The sequence below is a fragment of the Pelophylax lessonae genome, assembly GCF_965119305.1.
Source record: "Pelophylax lessonae genome assembly, chromosome: 3".
Lineage (NCBI taxonomy): Eukaryota > Metazoa > Chordata > Amphibia > Anura > Ranidae > Pelophylax > Pelophylax lessonae.
The window spans coordinates 3,019,462-3,035,675 of NC_138770.1; the positions used below are offsets into that span (position 1 = coordinate 3,019,462).

Sequence of the window (16,214 nt, forward strand, 5' to 3'; positions counted from 1 at the left end):
TCAGAGATCTTGCTAGACCTGGGCATGGGGCAGAAGACCCAGGGTTCATAGCCCAGGGGTCTAGGCTGAGCAACGTCTATGATGAACATCAACATTTTACTGCCAGCTGAACCCCAGAATCTCCATAAATCCAGTCTAGAGACATAAATTATGTCTGCAGCACAGAGAAGGAAGATTATCTGAGAGAAATACAGGAATACAGGACGGGGAACACAGCTCAGGAAAGTGACCAGGGGATTACAGGCTAATATCACCCAGTCCCCCCCCCCCTACTCTGGACCAATCAGTGAGCAGTATGGGTGGAGGAATGTATTTAGTGTTAATGACCCACCTGTGCTGATCTCTGTAGGAGTGTCCTCCTCTATAAATGTCCCCGTTATTCCATCCTCCTCCATAGACTGCTGATCTTCCCTCACATACGTCTCTTCTTCTTCTTCTGCTTTAACCTCAAATTCTATATCGATTAGATCTCCACTCTAAACCAAGAAAATTAGAGAGAATATCATCTGGAAGATATAAGCTTACATAAAAAACACAAACATCCCCTCCACAAGTCCATTTTCTAGATACTCCATCCCACCAACCTTGTAGCATTGAGGGATGGTGTGATCTTCCTGTGTGGAATCCCCGGAATACAGAAGACATCTCTCTGTTGGGTTTCTGTAGCTGGATGACTCCACCATGGTGTCCTGGTACAGATCTTTGTGTACTTCCTCTATGACCCCATTCTCATCATCCTCCTCTATTATTTTGTCTTTAACCTCAACTTTAGAATCTCTCAGGTTTCCACTCTGAATATACAATAAAAATGACATCAATGGTAACAATGCAGATAATGTACAGATCCTAATGATACTATCAGTGATTGTTCCTCATCTACCTGATGATGTTGAGGGATGGTGTGACCTTCCTGTGTGGAATCCCGGGAATACAGAGGATGGGGACATCTCTCTGGTGGGTTCCCATTACTGGAACCATCTGTAGGAAACACACACACTGTCGGGGACCATAAACCAGGTGAAGACAGAAAGTACAGTTAAAAAAAAAAAAATCACACCTTTAATGAAAAAGAAAAAAATAACAGTTCAGGAATGCAGTCAAAAACAGAAGCCGGGATTTGGATGCCAGAGCAGGTAATCGGAGGAGCCGGGGTCAAGAAACCAGAAGTCAGCATAGTCGGAAGCAAAAATCAGGAACAGGAATATGAAGAGAAGTCAGTCAGGGCAAGTAACACACAGGAACACACTGGAGATCATAGACCAAGCAAGGGCAAGAAAGGGAAATGAGCTCAGCTGCTTCAAAAACTGACCAAAAGGAGAGAAACCGGAAGTTGTGGAGGAGGAAGAGGAGCTGCGGGTGACACGTGCGTGGGAAGCCGCGCAAGGGGTGCGGGTGCACCGTGCAGGGACTGGTAACTCACGAGGAGGAAGAGGAGCTGTGGGGACACGTGCGTGGGAAGCCGCACAAGGGGTGCGGGTGCACCGTGCAGGGACCGGCAACTGAGCGGCGGTGGAGCCGCTAGAAGGACAGAGGGAGCGGCAGCAGCAGGGACGTGAATAACCGCACCGGGATACCGGGTGCAGGGACCGAGGCAGAGAGCGGCGGTGGAGGTCGGAAACCGCCTTCCTTAGTGCCTGGAAGCAGAGGAGGAGGACCGTCCGTGCTCAGTGAGGAGGAGGAGACATCCGTCCCAGTGTGTGTGTGTGGCAGCAGCTGTGAGTAAGGCAGCAGCTGCAAACAGGGAGAAAGCTGTGTGACTGAGCTCTGTGAGAAATCAATAGCTGTTTGACTGTGCTGCGACTGATTACTGTGTGACTGTCTCTGCGACTGAGTACCTGGGAAGTCTGGTAAGTATCCTTGCGACTGGCGAGTATCTTGCGACTGGTGAGTATCTTGCGACTGGTGAGTATCCTTGCGACTGGTGAGTATCTTGCGACTGGTGAGTATCTTGCGACTGGTGTGTATCCTTGCGACTGGCTTGCGACTGGTGTAGTAGCTTTGCGACTGGTGAGTATCTTTGCGACTGGTGAAGTAGCTTGCGACTGGTGAGTATCCTTGCGACTGGTGAGTATCCTTGCGACTGGTGAGTATCCTTGTGACTGGTGAGTATCCTTGCGACTGGTGAGTTTCTTTGCGACTGGTGAAGTAGCTTGCGACTGGTGAGTATCTTTGCGACTGGTGAAGTAGCTTGCGACTGGTAAGTATCCTTGCGACTGGTGAAGTAGCTTGCGACTGGTGAGTATCCTTGCGACTGGTGAGTATCCTTGCGACTGGTGAGTATCTTTGCGACTGGTGAAGTAGCTTGCGACTGGTGAGTATCTTTGCGACTGGTGAGTATCCTTGTGACTGGTGAGTATCCTTGCAACTGGTGAGGATCCTTGCGACTGGTGAGTATCTTTGCGACTGGTAAAGTAGCTTGGGACTGGTGAGTATCTTTGCGTCTGGTGAGTATCTTTGCGACTGGTGAGTATCTTTGCGACTGGTGAAGTAGCTTGCGACTGGTAAGTATCTTTGCGACTGGTGAGTATCCTTGCGGCTGGTGAGTATCCTTGCGACTGGTGAAGTAGCTTGCGACTGGTAAGTATCCTTGCGACTGGTGAAGTAGCTTGCGACTGGTGAGTATCCTTGCGACTGGTGAGTATCCTTGCGATTGGTGAGTATCCTTGCGACTGGTGAGTATCCTTGCGACTGGTGAGTATCTTAGTGACTGGTTAGTATATTAGCGACTGGTGAGTACCCCAGGTTTAGTACCAGGGGAGATAGAGGTAGTGTAGGTAAGGAAGAGCAGGTCGTTAATATTATCCCCATAGAGTAGTGGGTAATAATGTCCGACAGGATTGGGGATGCCACTCAGTGCACTTCTTGCGGCATGTATGAGTTTCTTGATGAACCAATCGAGGACGAATACTGCTGTGCAAGATGTGAGCGACTTGTTGCTCTGGAAGCCCACATCGTGGATCTAGAGAACACAGTGACAAGACTGCGTGGCATCAACAACCTGGAAAGGAGCTTGGACTTTACCCATCAGGCGCTGGCAGGGGCCAGCATAGAGAAGGGAGGAATAGAGGAGACGCAAGCATCAGAGGTACACAGCTGGGTGACTGTTAGGAATGTTAGTGGGAGGAGAGTCAGGGAGGCCAATCCTGAGTTGGTACACCCTAACATATTTGCCGAGTTGCGGGTTGAGGGGGATATCAACTCAGGGCTGGCAGTGCTGGAGCATGCGCCCTCCCCCAGCTGCCAGGGGAGGGACGGCTCCAGGAAGAAGGGGGGCCATAAATCAGGAAAGGTTAGAAAGGTTGTGGTAGTTGGGGACTCAATCATCAAGAGGACAGAGAGGGCAATCTGTAAAAAAGATCTCGTGAACCGAACAGTATGTTGTTTACCGGGCGCCCGCGTTCGGCACATCGCAGATCTGGCAGACAGATAATTGTGCGGGGCTGGGGATGACCCAGCGGTCATGGTGCATGTGGGCACTAATGACAAAGTTAAAGGTAGGTGGAGGATCCTAAAGAACGATTTCAGGGACTTAGGTAATAGATTGAGGAAAAGGACCTCCAAGGTGGTTTTCTCTGAAATACTGCCTGTACCTCGAGCCACACAGGAGAGGCAGAAGGAGATTAGGGAACTTAACAAGTGGCTGAGGAATTGGTGTAGGAAGGAGGGGTTTGGGTTCCTGGAGAACTGGGCTGACTTCTCAGTCGGCTACCAGCTCTTTAGTAAGGATGGGCTGCACCTTAATGGGGACGGTACAGCTCTTTTGGGGAGAAAGATGGCCACCATGTTGGAGGGGCATTTAAACTAGGAGACGGGGGGGAGGGCTCAGAAGTAGAGTCAGTTAGGAGGGAGCAAAGGACTGAAGGCAGTTGTAGGGTCAGCAGCGACAGTAGGTCCACAACGTCAATCGGTAGGTCTGTGCGGGAGAACCACAGACCAAACAGGAATAAACATAACCAATCACGTTTAACTTCCGTAAAACTAAGAGGGGTATATGCTAATGCCAGGAGCCTAGCTAATAAAATGGATGAGTTGGAAATGTTAGTACATGAGGAGGACATAGACCTTGTGGGAATAACAGAGACTTGGTTCGACACCTCACATGACTGGCTGGCAAATATCCAAGGGTATTCGGTGTACCGGAAGGACAGGGTAGGAAAAAGAGGGGGAGGGGTATGTCTCTATGTCAAAAACAATGTAAGGGTGATAGAGAGGAGTGACATTACGGAAGGGATGAGTATGGAGTTAGAATCCGTGTGTGTAGAACTCCTTAGGGAAGGAGTAAAGGGAAAAGTAATTGTGGGGGTTTGCTATAGGCCACCTAAACAAGGGGAGGAGGTAGAGCTGGAATTTTTAGCACTTTTGGGTAAAGTGGCAAAATTGGGATCAGTCATCATATTGGGGGACTTCAATTATCCCGACATTGACTGGGAAGAGGGGACTGCACACTCGCATAAGGCCCGTCTATTCACGGAAACCTTACAGGATAATTACATGTCACAGCTGGTGGATTCTCCTACTAGAGAAAACGCAATCCTGGATCTATTGATCACTAATGACCCAGACCTAATCTCGGAGGTAGGAGTCCAGGACAACCTGGGCTCTAGCGATCACAGGATGATCACATTTAGTGTAAATAACAATAGAACAAAGCAAGTGGGGAACATAAGAACCCTTAACTTCAGAAGGGCAAACTTTCCAAAATTATACTCCTTGATGGAAAGGGTAAACTGGGACCAAACCCTGGGATCCCTGACCACAGAGGAAAAATGGGAATGCTTTAGGAACATATTAAGCAAATGCATCTTGCAGTGCATTCCTATGGGAAATACATTTAGAAGAGACAAGGCCAAACCTGGCTGGCTAAACCATAGCGTTAAAAACCTTATTAGGGGAAAAAAATTGGCCTTCAGGAAATATAAATCAGAGGGCACAGTATTGGCTTTCGACCAATACAAGGAGGCAAATAAGAAGTGTAAACACGAAATCAAGATGGCTAAAATCAACTTTGAGAGACAAATAGCGGAGGATAGTAAAAGAAACCCAAAGAAATTCTTTAAGTATATCAACAGCAAAAAACTAGGGCAGAGCATATTGCACATATAATTAACGATGATGGGGGGATGGTTACAGAGGACACTGAAAAAGCAACCGTGCTGAATGCTTTTTTCTCGTCAGTCTTTACGCAGGAAAAGGAGGGGTACACTGACCATGACTGTATGGTTAGTAGTAATACACAGGACTTGCCACTATGGCTAACAGAGGGTGAAATCAGGGAAAGGCTGGATAAACTTAACACAAACAAATCACCAGGCCCGGATGGCGTACATCCGAGAGTACTCAAGGAACTCAGTAAGGTAATATCTAGACCACTGTTCCTGATCTTTGCGGACAGTATTAGGACAGGAGATGTACCAGAAGATTGGAGGAAAGCTAATGTGATTCCGATATTCAAAAAGGGTCAGAGGCATGTCCCGGGAAATTATAGGCCTGTCAGTTTGACATCGATAGTATGTAAACTTCTGGAGGGGATGATAAGGGACTATATCGTAGAGTTTGCTAAAGACAACAGCATCATCAGTAATAACCAGCACGGGTTTACAAATGGGCGTTCTTGTCAAACCAATCTATTAGCATTCTACGAGGAGGTGAGCTGTGAGCTAGATAGGGGCAGACCAGTGGATGTGGTGTACCTAGATTTCGCTAAGGCGTTTGATACAGTTCCCCATAAGCGCTTAATTTATAAAATAAGGTTTGCAGGTATCGACAGCAGGGTTTGCTTTTGGATACGGAACTGGCTAAAAGGGCGTGTCCAAAGGGTGGTAATAAACAGCGCATACTCAGACTGGTCTGAGGTAGTAAGCGGGGTCCCCCAAGGCTCAGTCCTGGGTCCAACCTTGTTCAATTTATTCATAAACAGCATTGAGGTCGGGGTCAGTAGTTTCAGTAGCAGTTTTTGCAGATGACACAAAATTGGGCAGGGCAATAACTGCACAGCATGAAGCTGATATCCTACAGAATGCCCTGGACAAAACAACGGAGTGGGCAACGACTTGGCAAATGAGGTTTAACATAGAGAAGTGTAAGGTTTTGCACTTGGGGACTAGAAACATAAAAACACAATACACGTTAGGAGGGGAATCAAAAATGGAGAAAGGTCTGGGAGTCTTGGTTGATGATAGACTAGGCAACAGCATGCAATGTCAAGCGGCAGCTGCCAAAGCCAGCAGAATATTAGCATGCATAAAGAAAGGGATGCATTCCAGAGATAAGACTATAATCCTTCCACTTTATAAAACTCTGGTCCGACCGCATCTGGAGTATTCTGTCCAGTTCTGATCGCCAGTCCTCAGAAGGGATGTGTTGGAGCTGGAGAAAGTCCAGAGAAGGGCAACTAAACTAATTAGGGGATTGGAGGACCTTGATTATGAAGAGCGTCTACAATCACTTGATTTATTCTCCCTGGAGAAGAGACGCCTGAGGGGGAACATGATAGCAATTTTTAAATATCTCAATGGGGATCTCAGCTTAGAAAAAAAGCTGTTTAGTCGAAGGGATTGCATGAGGACTCGGGGGCATACAATGCGATTAGAGGAGAAGCGTTTTAACCTCAGGCAACGTGGGGGGTTCTTTACTGTTAGGGCTACAAGATTGTGGAATTCTCTACCACAAGAGGTGGTTTCTGTGGGTAGTATGGTGGCTTTCAAAAGACTATTAGACGTGCATCTCAAGGATCAGAACATTCAGGGGTATGTGAGATGATTACAGCCACACACACCTACACAGGTTGAACTGGATGGACTATTGTCTTTATTCAACCTCACCTACTATGTAACTATGTAAAAGCAAAAAAGGGGCTGGCTGAAGGCTGGACTAATGAGGCAGGAAATGGTAACCAGGTGAGTCATTGTGGTAACAAGCGGCTGGTAGTTACCCGACAGCTAAGCAGCTTCTAAACACTGAGAGAAAAGAGCAGCTCGCTAACTATCAGGAGTCCAACCCTGACAGTACCCTCTTTCCCAACAATCCCTCCCCTTGGGGGAGCACAAGACTTGAGGGGAAAATGTATATGGAAAGCCTGGAACAGGGCAGGAGCATTTATGTCCAAGGATTAGACCCAAGAGCGTTCCCCTGGACCGTAACCCCTCTGAACTGGATAGCGTATGTGTCCACTAAACCTATGGGAGTTAATGATAGATTGAATCTCATATTCTACATGGTTGTCAACCTTAAGCGGGCGAAGGTGTAGTACTGAGGTGGTATAGCAAAAACACGTAAGGAAACATGGAATACATTGTAAATATGAACGTTGGAAGGAAGATCTAATGTGTAGGCCACAGGGTTAACCTTACCCTCTCCCCAACTTAGTAGAAGGATGCAGGTAGGCGTCGGTGGTCAGCATGGTTTGTACCTCTCTCTGGAGTGTTGCAAAGATTCTTTGACCTGCACCTAAGTGGAACAAAGTTCCTGAAGATGTTGCTCTAACGCAGAAATGCCTTGCGGAACAGATGTATCAGGCAACATAGATGGCTGGAACTCATATTTCACCATAAACTGAGATAATCAGGAGGCGGCATTGATGGTGCTATTGTGAGCAAACTCCACCCAAGGTAACAGGTCCCACCAGTTGTTATGGTGGTCAGAAATATTGCAACGTAAGAGCTGCTTCAAGGCCTGATCGGCCCATTCTGCGGCCCCATTGGACTGTGGGTGATATGCAGAGGAAAAGGAAAGCGGAGCTCCCAACTGTGCACAAAAGGCTCCCCAAAACTTGGACACCAACTGGCTGGCCCTGTCCGAGATGATAACTTTAGGTAACCCATGTAACTGAAAGAACTCTCCAATGAAAATGGATGCCAGTTCCTTAGACACAGGCAACTTCTTTAGCGGAATGCAATGTGACATTTTGAAAAATGGTCAACCACCATAAGAATAACTGTGTTGCTATGGGAGTTGTGTAAATCCATAATAAAATCAATAGATAAATGGATCCAAGGCCTCTCTGCACTGCGTATGGGTTGAAGGAGGCTCACTGGAAGGTGTCGTGGTGTTTTATTCTGAGCACACACAGGACAAGCGGCTACAAAGCTGGTTTCATGAGCACGACTAGGCCACCAGCACTGTTGAGACATAGGCCATATGTCTTAACAATATGTCCATACGCCGTTGATTTTTTCCTGGGTGCCCAGCTGTCGTAGGTGAATGGTAGGTCTGGAGGAAAATGGTGCGGAGATTCTCGGGGACAAAGCAGCGGTCATGAGGTTTTCCAGGAGGAGAATGGATCTGAGAGGGCATCATTCTCTCACCCAAAGGTGAAGTGAGACTAGAAAAAAATAGCCAAAATGCAGTCCGAAGGTATCACAGGAGTGGGAACAGACTCCATTTTGGAAGAGGAGGAAAACTGCGGCAATAAGGCATCTGCTCTTATATTCTTTGTATCAGGTAAGAATGAGACTATGTAATTGAAGCTTGACAGAAAAAGGTCCCACTGAGCCTTTCCAGGAGATAAACGTCTAGCCTCAGACAAGAATGAAAGATTCTTATGGTCAAAATGAGGACCAGCACAGTAGTACCCTTGATGAGATGCCTCCCTTCTTTAAGAGTTAAAAATATGGCTAATAATTCTCTGTCCCCAGTTTCAGAATTTCATTCTGCTAGAGACAATTTTTTTTAGAAAAGTAGCCACAAGGATGGATAGAACTCTCAGGGGTAGGCGGTTGAGACAGGAAAACGCCTACTCCAGTCTCAGATGCATCAACTTCAAGAATGATGGGTAACATGGGATCGGGATGTTCCAGCACTGGAGCTGCACCGGGGTTGAAGGTCAACTGTGCATTCATGAGGCCGATGTGCCAAAATAGCGGCCTGACCTTTGTCAAAGACATCACAGAATTCATGGTACTCTTCTGCCAATAGACTGAAGACGTGCACATGATCCTAATCACTTTCTAAAAAGATGTATTAGTGCATTGTGGGGACCATGACAAAACCTTAGCATTACGGCAATTAAAAGAGGGATTCGGCCTCTGTAACCAAGGATAACCAATGACAACTGGGTATTGAGGTAAGGAAATGACTAGGAATTTGAAATATCTCATGGTGAAGAGCCCTTACAGCCATGGTCAATGGAGTGGTTTCATGGGTCACCTAGGCAGACTGCAGAGGTCTCCCATCAAAAGCCTCAATGGTAAGTGGGGAGGCACGAGGCTGCAGTGGTATTGAGTGCTTCAACAGAAAGTACAGTTAAAATCACACCTTTAATTAAATAGCAAAAATAACAGTTCAGGAACGTAGTCAAAAACAGAAGCCGGGGTTTGGATGCCAGAACAGGTAATCAGAGGAGCAAGAATCAGGAAACCATAAGTCAGCGTAGTTAGGCGAAACAAATCAGGAACAGGTATCGGAAGAGAAGTCAGCCACGGCAAGTCATACACAGGAACACGCTGGAGAGCATAGACCAAGGGCAAGGAGGAAATGAGCTAAGCTACTTAAATAGCAAAATGGGACTAATGAGGCAGATAATGGTAACCAGGTGAGTCACTGTGGTAACGAGCGGCTGGTACAGCTAAGCAACTTCTGAGCTCTGAAAGAAAAGAGCTGCTCGTTAAGTAGCAGGAGCCCAGCCCTGACACACACTGACTGAATACATTGTTTCTATGTGTTTATCAGATGATGGGGGATCTAGGTGGACCCTCCGTACTGCTCTCTCCTTTACAATAAAGTCTCCTCTTACCCGGTGATGTGAGGGGTGGCTGATTCTCCATCATGACGTCCTTGTAGAGATCCTTGTGTCCTTCTAAATACTCCCACTCCTCCATGGAGAAATAGACAGTGACATCCTGACACCTTATAGGAACCTGACACACACAATGATACAGTCACCATCCAGACACATCCCTTGTCTGTTACTGGATAATGTCCCAGAATTCCCAGCACCGCTCACCTCTCCTGTCAGCAGCTCCATCATCTTCTTGGTGACTTCTAGAATCTTCTGCATGTTGTGTCTCTCGGGTTTTAGGGAGTCACATGGAGGCACTGTGATGGTCATATGATCACCTGACTTCAGAAGAGGAAATCTCTGTTTTGGAGAACCAATAGGAATATCATGTTAGAATCCCAAAATCCTCCTCACCTCTCCGGTCAGGTCTGTGTTTTATTAATAGATATAAGAGTGATGTCATGTGACCTCCCAGAATCCTCCTCACCTCTCAGGTCAGGTCTGTGTTTTATTAATAGAGATAAGAGTGATGTCATGTGACCTCCCAGAATCCCCCTCACCTCTCCGGTCAGCAGGTAGATGATCTCCAGGGTGAGGTTTAGTATCATCTCAGTCATGTGACTCCGGTCCGCCTTCATCCTCATTCGTTCTGTCACTCGATCTATACAGGTTTCTGTCTAGACAGGTCAGGATAAAAATATATATGTAAGAGGAGAAATGTTCTGACCCTGAAGGGGTTGATCTAGGTTTTCACACTATATATGTGTGTGTATCATCATCTGCTGGAGATAAAAGACATCACAGTGACTATGGAGGAAGAGGATGGACATGACGGGGGGGGGGGGTTACTGGGTATAAATAGAAAATAAGATCTTATTACCTCCTCTGCTGCCTCTCCCAGCAACGTCTCCACTCTACTTCCTGCTTACTCACCTTTCACCCGGAACTTCCTATTTATACCTGACATCATTTCCTGTCTTCTATAGAGACTTCCTGTCTGGGTGGAAGTGAGATTACCACCTTGTGGAGCTCAGAGGGACTTCAGCCCCGAGAAACGTCTCGTAGTGTGAACACGGCCTTGTGCTGTGTGTGTATGTACTGTATATCCTAATAGATGGGGTCATCTCCACTCCCACCAAGGGGGAGAGAAATATATTACTGCCTAATACCATCACACGCTCATCCCCCCTTTCCTGGCCAGGCAGGCTGCATGCTCGGATTAACAGTTTGGTCTTTATTTCCTGGTTGATCTCACGCATCCTCCAATGACAACTCATATGGCTAAGCTCATGAAGGCCACAACAAGCAAATAGGATACTCATTATAAGGGCAAAGAGAATAGGTGCAGGAACTCCCAATTTCTCTGCCCCTACCCACCTCTGAGCATTATTCCTTGGTTCCACCCCCTACCCACCTCTGAGCATCATTCCTTGGTTCCCCCCCTACCCACTTCTGAGCATAATTCCTTGGTTCCACCCCCTACCCACTTCCAAGCACCATTCCTTGGTTCCACACCCTACCCACTTCCAAGCACCATTCTTTAGTTCCACCCCCTACCCACCAACGAGCACCATTCCTTGGTTCCATCCCCGACCCACCTACGAGCACCATTCCTTGGTTCCACCCTCTACCCACCTCCCAGTACCATTCCTTTGTTCCACCCTCTACCCACCTCCGAGCACCTGGATAGGCCTCCTACTGAGGCCATTGAAATTGACCGGGTTCATAGGGTCCGAGGCCCCCACAGTTTTGACTCTGATCAACCAAGGGATGTATTAGCTCGTGTTCATTTTTACTCTCTTAAAGAAGAAATTATGCAGAGGGCCTGGTCTAAGGGACCACTGGACTTCGATGGAGCCACGGTGCGCCTTTTTCCAGACCTCTCCCGTCTGACACTGAGGATGAGGGCCTTGTTGAAACCCTTACTGGAGATTATACCCAATGTAGGGGCCACCTATCACTGGGGTCAGCCGTTTCATCTTATAGCTCTTTAGCTCTCTGCTGGCCGGAGCAACTATCGGATCTTTTCTCCTTCTTGGATACCCTGGAGTGTCTATTCCTGACTGGTTGCCCAATTCCTGGAGTCAAGCCACCCCAGGTCAGGCCTTTCCGAGGTCCCAACATCAGCGAAGACGGTGGTCCAGATCTGTGATGCAACGGGGGTTCAACAGATACCTCTGCCTCTCACGAACCCTACCACGGCCCCTGGAGGCTCCCTGAATTCCCTTTTTGGGTTTGGTTTTTGACATTTTTCTGCTGCACTTGCTTACCCCCCTTCCCCACCTTTTTGGTTTTTTTTTAAGTGTTTCACTCACAGTATTTTGTCACGTATTTATGTTTGGGGCGTTTCACTAAAAAACACGTTTTTGTGTAATGGTTTACAGTACTTATCACTTTTTAAGCACTTAGTCACTTTCATAGTGTTTTAAAGGAGGATTTTCATGGATTGAAATTTTTATTTTATTTTTTGTGCATCGCATAGTTGTTCACAATGTCACTTAAAAACATTTTTTTAGCATATGTTATTTAAACAATATTAATTATTTACTTTTATTCACATGAGGTTAATAATGTCACTCTCCCCTTTTCTTGGATGTGTGGGTTTTTTTTTTTGTCCCCATGGTTCTCTTGAAGGGTTGCTGTGGGGCAGGGGGATTGGGGGTGGGCGGTAGTGGCTAATGTAGTTATTGTCTTTAGTATGTTTCTTGTCTTTTGCTGGCATTTGTTGCTATTTCATATATTCGCCTACTAGTTCATGGCGGCTTAGTACCTCGAGGTTCCAGTCTGTGGGATGTTAGTTTTGTGGCTGGAGACCGTGGGACACGCCTCCTGTCACTCTCACAGAGTCAAACTCCATTTCCCCATACTAGGTAGCGCTGGTTGCGCTAGGTTTATTTTGACCAAATTTAGATATTATGCCGACATATTGTCTTTGTTTGTCAGTGGTCTTCTCTTTCACATTCTCTTTCTCTTCCGGAGTCCTTTTATCTCTTACTTTCCCAGCTCCTGGGTCCTGGCCTGGTAATCTTTTGCCACTCTTCTGTTCCCTACCATCTTCCTCCCCTTTTCTCTTTCTTCTTGCTGTGCCTCCCCCCTCCTTTTTCTCTCCTGCTCCTTCTCCTCTTTTTTTTCCCCCGCCCGTTCTTTTTTTTGTCCCCTTTTTGTTTTCTTCCTCTTTCTCTTCCATTTCCTTCCCTTTCCCCTGGGCCAGGGTGGGGTTGCTTTGGCTGTCATGCCTTCCCGTGAGCACCAGGGACCCTTAGGTTATAAATTGACCTCACTGAATGTGAGGGGGCTGTCCACTCCGGAGAAACGCGCCCGGTTGCTATCCGATTTACGCCGCAGCCGCTCTCACTTTGCGTTTCTCCAGGAGACCTATTTTCGCTTAGACTCTATTCCCAGGCTCTATAATCGGGATTTCCCCTGGGTGTATCATGCCCCTTCTCCAATTTCAAAATCGAAAGGGGTGAGTATAGTCATTTCTAAATGTATACCCTGGTCTTTCATAGCTGCGCAGGCTGACCCCCGCGTCAGATATCTTTTGGTGAAGGGGAAGGTGGGCCAATTGACCGTCACTTTGTTAAATGTGTACTTGCCTAATACTGACCACTTGTCTTTTTTGCAGCGTTTGACTCCAGCTGTGCTGGGCTTTCGTGAGGGATTCCTTGTCATGGGCGGGGACTTTAACTTTGCCCCTGAACCACCCCTTGATACTTCCCGTAGGTCCTCTCACCTGGCATATGCGTTATTAAGCAAGCTGAAAAAGGAACTTTCCCTCCTCGACCTTGTGGACACCTGGCGCGTGATGGACCCAGGTGAGCGAGACTACACCTATTATTCTGCGATGCATAATGTTTACACAAGGATCGACTTCTTCCTGTTCCCCCAAAATGATCTCCCCTTGGTCACCTCCGCCTAAATTGGATCCTTCTCCTTTTCAGATCATGCTCCCATACACATCCTGATCAACTGAGACTCTAGACCGGGTAGGCTGCTCACTTGGTGTCTTAATGAGTCATTCCTGCAGCTCCCTGATATACGGAATGAACTGGACGAGGTTCTATCTAACTATTTTACCGAAAATTCAGACATATCTCTTTCACCCCCGATTGTTTGGGGGGCTCACAAATGTGTGATACGGGGGGCTCTATTTAGAGCCGGATCGCGACGGGAGAGGGAGGGGGTGATTGAGGCCTTGCTCACCTGTATTAAGGAGCTGAGTATGAAACACAAGCATTCCCTTGCGTCCAAACATCTGCCCCCCTGACTTGAGCTAGGGAGGAATTGAACAACATACTCTTCCAGAAAGTGATGGGGGGCATGGCTTGGGCCAGATGACATTTCTATGAATTCTCAGACAGGCCGGGGACAATGCTGGCTCGTGCCCTTTGGGGTCCGAGAAAGTGCACCTTCATCTCACAAATTTAAACATCAGGTGGTCAGAAGGTCCATTCTTCATCCACTATTGCAGGGGAATTTTATTCGTATTACCGGGCCCTATACAATCTTCCCTCTCCCAATTCACCATCCCTTGAATCAGATGGTCAAGGTGGGGTGGAGGAATACATCCGGTCTTCTGGTAAGCCCTCCCTTACGCAGGCACAGAGCCTTGCCCTTGAGGGTGAAATTACGAAGGTGGAATTGGCGGCGGTGTTGGCTCAGGCGAAGCCTCATAAGGCTCCTGGCCCAGACGGGCTTACTCTGCCCTATTATAAGACATTTGCTGCCCGTCTTGGCCAACCCGTACTCTTCTTTTTCAATGCGCTCCGCGACGGTACTGCAATGCCCCCGGACAACCTGAGGGCATATATCACTCTCATTTATAAGGATGGCAAGGACCCAATGGCTTGCGAGAGTTATCGTCCTATTGCCCTCCTTAATACTGATCTTAAACTCTTTGCCAAGGTGCTGGCCAATCGACTCCTGCCCCTTATCCCCCAATTAGTCCACTACGATCAGGTCGTATTGTCTCTAGCCATCCCGGGAGGCTAGAGAAAATACAACACGGGTGATGGATTTAATCCCTGCCGCCTAGACCTCCCGCCTGCCACTGGTGCTATTGTCCACAGATGCGGAGAAGGCTTTCGACAGGGTGGCCTGGGACTTTATCCGGGCCACCCTGTCGCATATTGGTCTTGGACCTCAGATGATTCCTTGGATTCTGGCCCTATATTCTTCTCCGTCCTCCGCGGTGAGGGTTAACGACTGGCGGTCCGATTTTTTCCCTATTTCCAATGGCACTCGACAGGGGTGTCCGTTGTCAGCCCTCATCTTTGTCCTCACATTGGAGCCTTTTTTGTGTTCGATCCATGATAATCAGGACATAACGGGGCTGCAGAGAGGCGGGAGTCATCATAAAGTTGCCACCTATGCGGATGATCTAATCTTCTTCATTTCCAATCCGACCTCGTCATTGCCTGCCATACTCCAGGCCCTGGACCATTATGGTCGCCTCTTTAACTACAAAATCAACCTTGCAAAGTCTGCGGCTCTCAACATCTCAGTCCCAGATGCGGCCGTAGGTACGTTACGGACTTCCTTTCCTCTACAGTGGGTGTCTAGCTCCCTTATATATCTAGGGGTGCATGTTACAGCAGATTCCCTCGACCTCTTCCGGTTCAATTTCCCACCATTGCTAGGGGTAATTAAGGCAGACCTTCATGCTTGGCAGTCATTGACACTCTCCTAGTTTGGTCGATGTAATGCGCTCAAGATGAATGTCCTGCCTCGTTTACTTTATGTAATCCAGGCTCTTCCGATCGGAATTCCTCTCTCTTTCTTCAAGCAGGTCAGGGAAGCATTTGGATCTTTTGTGTGGGCCTCTAGGTCTCCCAGAATCAAGCTTTCGACACTCTCTCTTCCTAAGATCAAGGGGGTGGGGTTGCCGGACCCCCTACGGTAATTTAGGGCATCCCATCTGGTGCGGATCCTTGATTGACACTGTCACGCAGAGGCCAAGCAATGGGTGAGTCACCCGGTTATTGGTACTACTCTTCGTGAGCCCAGAATGGTAGGGCCATACCCAAGGGTGGCCCCCTCACCCTCCCCCTTATTGCCTATCTTGGACAACCCCAAGTTCCCCCCGGGCCGTACGAGTGCCGGTGTGCGGAGTTTAGCTCGGTCTGGTAGGATGCGCTTCAGGGATGTCTGACCTGGAGGCGACGTCCCATCTCCCATTGAGATCTCTCGCTGGTCTCTGGATACCCTCGACCCCCTCAGTGTGAATCAGATTCGCCACTTCCTCCTTTCTCTCCACCGGCCGGGGTTCGCCCCTCGGCCATTGATGCTGTTCAAAACCGTGTGCAAGAGGGGTGACCCTTCTAGACACTCCCTGTCTTTTATGTACACTCTTCTCTCTGACACGATGGAGGGTCTTCATTTGCCCTTCTTCCGTCAATGGGAGCGTGACTTGGGTATCTCGTTTTCCCCTACACAGGCTGATAAGATATTGAGACTGAATCACAAGGCCTCCATGGCGAATAAATACCAGGAAGTGGGA

At 47.8% G+C, this 16,214-nt stretch overlaps 3 protein-coding genes across 3 annotated transcripts in view; 2 read left to right on the forward strand and 1 right to left on the reverse strand.

Moving 5' to 3' along the window:
- Positions 1–16,214, reverse strand: part of LOC309549119 (uncharacterized protein) — a 2,919,967-nt gene that overhangs the window by 2,531,439 nt on the left and 372,314 nt on the right. Inside the window, exons 5-7 of the mRNA XM_082249156.1 lie at positions 881–978; positions 585–791; positions 332–476 (exon numbers count right to left, since the gene is read on the reverse strand). Of these exons, the coding sequence (XP_082105282.1) occupies positions 332–476; positions 585–791; positions 881–978 (450 nt within the window). The remainder of the gene's footprint in view (positions 1–331; positions 477–584; positions 792–880; positions 979–16,214) is intronic.
- The window catches only part of LOC309549117 (uncharacterized protein), a 4,285,597-nt gene that overhangs the window by 2,420,778 nt on the left and 1,848,605 nt on the right, over positions 1–16,214 (forward strand).
- Positions 1–16,214, forward strand: part of LOC309549127 (uncharacterized protein) — a 193,389-nt gene that overhangs the window by 18,082 nt on the left and 159,093 nt on the right. The window lies entirely within an intron of this gene.